General features: G+C 32.4%; 1 protein-coding gene across 1 annotated transcript; it reads right to left on the minus strand.

Moving 5' to 3' along the window:
- Positions 1 to 430: 430 nt before the first annotated feature.
- On the minus strand, positions 431 to 622 carry LOC139079835 (keratin-associated protein 19-4-like). Its single transcript, XM_070597296.1, has one exon. The coding sequence runs from the start codon at positions 620 to 622 to the stop codon at positions 431 to 433; it is 192 nt and encodes a 63-aa protein (XP_070453397.1).
- Positions 623 to 3891: the final 3269 nt, after the last annotated feature.

Below are 3891 nucleotides of genomic sequence, written 5' to 3' on the forward strand. Positions count from 1 at the left end.
AACTTAAGCATTATATGATTGAAATCAAGGAAATGAAAAATCAACAGCTATATTTGAGAAATTATTCATTTTAATCTAAATTTTTTGTTCCTTTCATATATCTGTATTTATGAAATAAATACTTAATTTATAAGAATGTATATTGAAATCCTCATTGAAATTTGTGTGGTATTTATACTTAGTTACATATATAATTGAGAATAAATGAATTAAACGAAAGCTATATTTGCTGTTTCAAATTGAGACTTTATTAAAGAAATCCAGGGGACATGATGGAGAAAAAAATGTGTTATTATAAATGTACCGAAAGTCTTAGGTGTTAATTATTTTGAACAGATGGACTCAGCATAGTTTTGGTTGGCCCACAGATGGAAATCAGATTTAGAAAGTCCACTCATGGAACCAGATATTAGACTGATAATGAAGAATTTTAGTAGAAGCTGGAGAATCCATATCCTCCGTAAAAAGATGGGCAGTAGAAGCCATATCCGTAGCCTCCATAGCCTGAGCCATAGCCCAGTCTGTGGAACCTGTCACATCCACAGTCACAGCCATAGCTCAGGCCGCTGAAGCCTCCATGGCCACAGCCCAGGCCTCTGTAATAGCTGCACGAGTAGCTCATGGTATCAGGGATTGAAGTCTTGGTTTGCTACTGAAGGTGTGTTTGCCGAGTATGAATCTCAACACCCATGCAGAAGTTTTTATACCCTAAGTTATGAGTGTGGTTAATCATTCAGATGTACCTCCTTTTCATTCCTCAGAAGAAATTTCATGAAACAAATATATTGGCTCTTTTGTTTAATATGCATAGAGTACTCTTCCCGCACAGTAAAACTGGCTTTTTTTTTTTTTTTTTGGTGGAAGATTGGCCCTGAGTTAACATCCACTGCCAATCCTCCTCTTTTTTGCTGAGGAAGATTGGCCCTGATCTAACATCCATCTCATCTTCCTCTACTTTATATGTGGAATGCCTGCCACAGCGCAGCTTGATAAGTGGTGCATAGGTCCCCACGCGGGATCTGAACCAGTGATCCCCGGGCCACCGAAGCACAGCACACAAACTTAACCACTATCCCACCGGGCCATCCCCACAGTAAAACCTTTAAATGAATGTTTTGGCTCAGTTAGAATTCCTCTTCTTAAAGTGTGTCTATAATGAGAAATATTATTTGCAACTTCAAAGACTGTTCTTACATCAGAACTCGCATGAACTCCACCTCATTTAGGCTTCCAAGTATCTCTACCTACAGTTTAGTCAAATTATTGTCTGACAACATCATCAGATGATACTACTTTACTGCATGTGCTCTCTGTTTTTATTTTTCCATGAGGATGACTACCTCTTATTATTTGAGGTAAGCAGGGCTCTTTTTAAATCTTACATCCAGGCCTTATTTGAAATGGTAATCACTTAGATGTCAAATATGTAAAAGAATTGAGATACAGACCACTTTTACTTGACTTTGTGCAATTTGAGGACCACATGGAACCAATCATGTTGATGGTGTCTCTCATGTTTTATCTATCTTAGATTATTTCTTAATTTTTAACAGACAATATGTAAAATCTAGATACCTCCTTAAGGAAGGCACTTCCAAACTTGAGAAAAGATAAAAAGAGGGAGAGAAAAAGAGAGAACAAAACAAATAAATGTTCCTTGTCCCTTATAGTAAGTTGTTCAAAATTGGTGGAGCCCCAATTAAATAAATGTTCATACTCCTTTACACTGATGATGTCAAAAAGATCAACAGGAATTTTGGCAATTTAGGACTGCTTTCTGGGATCCAGGATTATGACATGATGCTGGAAAGGAATAAATGACAAGAATTGGGGAGAGGAACACAAATATAGACAATGTACGTCATAGTGATTTCTCTCAGAGATTAATCCAAGGATATCTTTGATATTGTGTCGTTTTTAAAATTTAGACACTTATTTTAAATTTATTACCCTAAAGGATGCGCAAGTTGAAGAACTATTTGTTAAGGGTTTACACATAATACCAATGAAGTGTTTGTTATTCCATTGCCCAATATTCATGTGTTTCATTTTTGGGAACCTGCTACTTAATGACTAAGAGCATACTTAAAGTTCTTTTGAGGAGAGATTACCACATAGCTTCAAGATAATTATGGTTATTTAAAAAGTCACAAAATACTCCATACCGTTGCTTTATTCTACAATCTCAATTTTGGATTCTATCAAGTTATACCAATACTATAGTGTATGTATATTGACCAAACGATCAAAACATTAGTACTGTTTCCACCCAGGCAGGACTAATACAATAGAAAATAAACTAACCTGATTTTCTAAAGACTTTCTTAGTACCAAGTGAGATAGAAATCAAATTCTCTGATTCTCTGATTTCTGCGCTGGAATATTCTCATGCTACATGGAAGAAGGCAACAAAGTCCTCAAACTGAAAAGCTTACTAAAGCTGACATGAGAAGTGAAAACTTTAAAGATTATATCTATTACAAAATTTATATTAAAATAAAAAGCAGACTTCTAACAAAGAAAACTCCACATCCATATTGTTTCAGTGGTGAATTTTAGCGACTATTTAAATAGTAGTAATTATTGCAAGAAATAATATTAATTTTACACTCTTTCAAAAAACAAACTCAATCTACACATCCATGATGCAATTATATATAAGAAATTAAAAAACAAACTTCAAAAAAATTATTAATAATATTATCAGAAAATATAAAATATCAATAATTTTAAAGAAAGATGTGTAAGACCCAGTCCTTGATAACTACAAATTAATGCTGAAAGAAATTAATAGACATTTATATATATATTATATATATGTATTTTATATATAAATAAAATAAATCCATATATATTTAACGCTTATGTATTGACACTAGACTGAATATGATCCAAATTATATGTTAATAAAGTTCTAATCAAAATACCAGAATGATGTATTTATTTACAAAAGATTCTAAAATGTCTAAGGAAATCCAAAGGACTTAGGATATCCTATGCAATATTTTAAAACAAACAAAAAGAAAAGTTGCATTAACTGATTTCAAGACTTCTTAAACTAGAATAATCAAGAAAGTGTGATATTAGTGTGAGGATACGCAAATAAGTCAATAGGAAATATTAGGGAATCGAGAATTCAGCGTTTTGTTCTACAAAGATTCCAAGGCAAAAAAGAGCTTATCATCAAATGGTACTGACACAATGGAAATTAACATGGAACATGAAAAAAATGACCTTAGTTTATTTATTACGCACACAAACATTATTTCAAAATCTATTATAGACCTGATCATAAAAGCTAAAACTCTCAAGCTTCTAGAAGTTTTTTTGTTTTGTTTTAAGACACAGAATGCACTGACTGTAAAATAAAACACTTTGAAATGGACTTCATCGATAACAAGCCACAGATTGGAAAAAATTATATAGAGATATATATGTAGAATAGATTATATAGATAAGTATAGATATAGATTAGATATAGAGAAAATAGGTAGAGAAAGGTAGATAGATCCAGCATCTATAAAGATCTCCTACAACTTGAATGTCCAAAGATAAACAACCCCCAAGACCTGGGCACATTGAGAGGAAGACACACAAATTTTAAATAAGCAAATAAGGTGTTCCACATCATTAGTTACCAGAGTTATCAGGAAAACACAAATTAAAACCACAATTATATAACACTACTTACCCACCAGACTCGCTAAAATTAGAAAAGAAAGCATGTTATATTTTTCTTACTTAATGGATTTTAACTTAGATTGATTGTGATTTATGTAAAATTTCCTATCAGGTTAATTTAGAAACATTTCTAATTTACATTAGTGTGACTTTCAATTCAATTTTCAATATAATGTCTCAATTGGAATTACGGCCTTTTGATAGATTCCC

This window comes from Equus przewalskii, chromosome 27, assembly GCF_037783145.1.
Source record: "Equus przewalskii isolate Varuska chromosome 27, EquPr2, whole genome shotgun sequence".
Lineage (NCBI taxonomy): Eukaryota > Metazoa > Chordata > Mammalia > Perissodactyla > Equidae > Equus > Equus przewalskii.

Bases quoted from the DNA above. Each gene is read 5' to 3' on its own strand.
- LOC139079835 (XM_070597296.1), bottom strand. From the start codon at position 622: ATGAGCTACTCGTGCAGCTATTACAGAGGCCTGGGCTGTGGCCATGGA.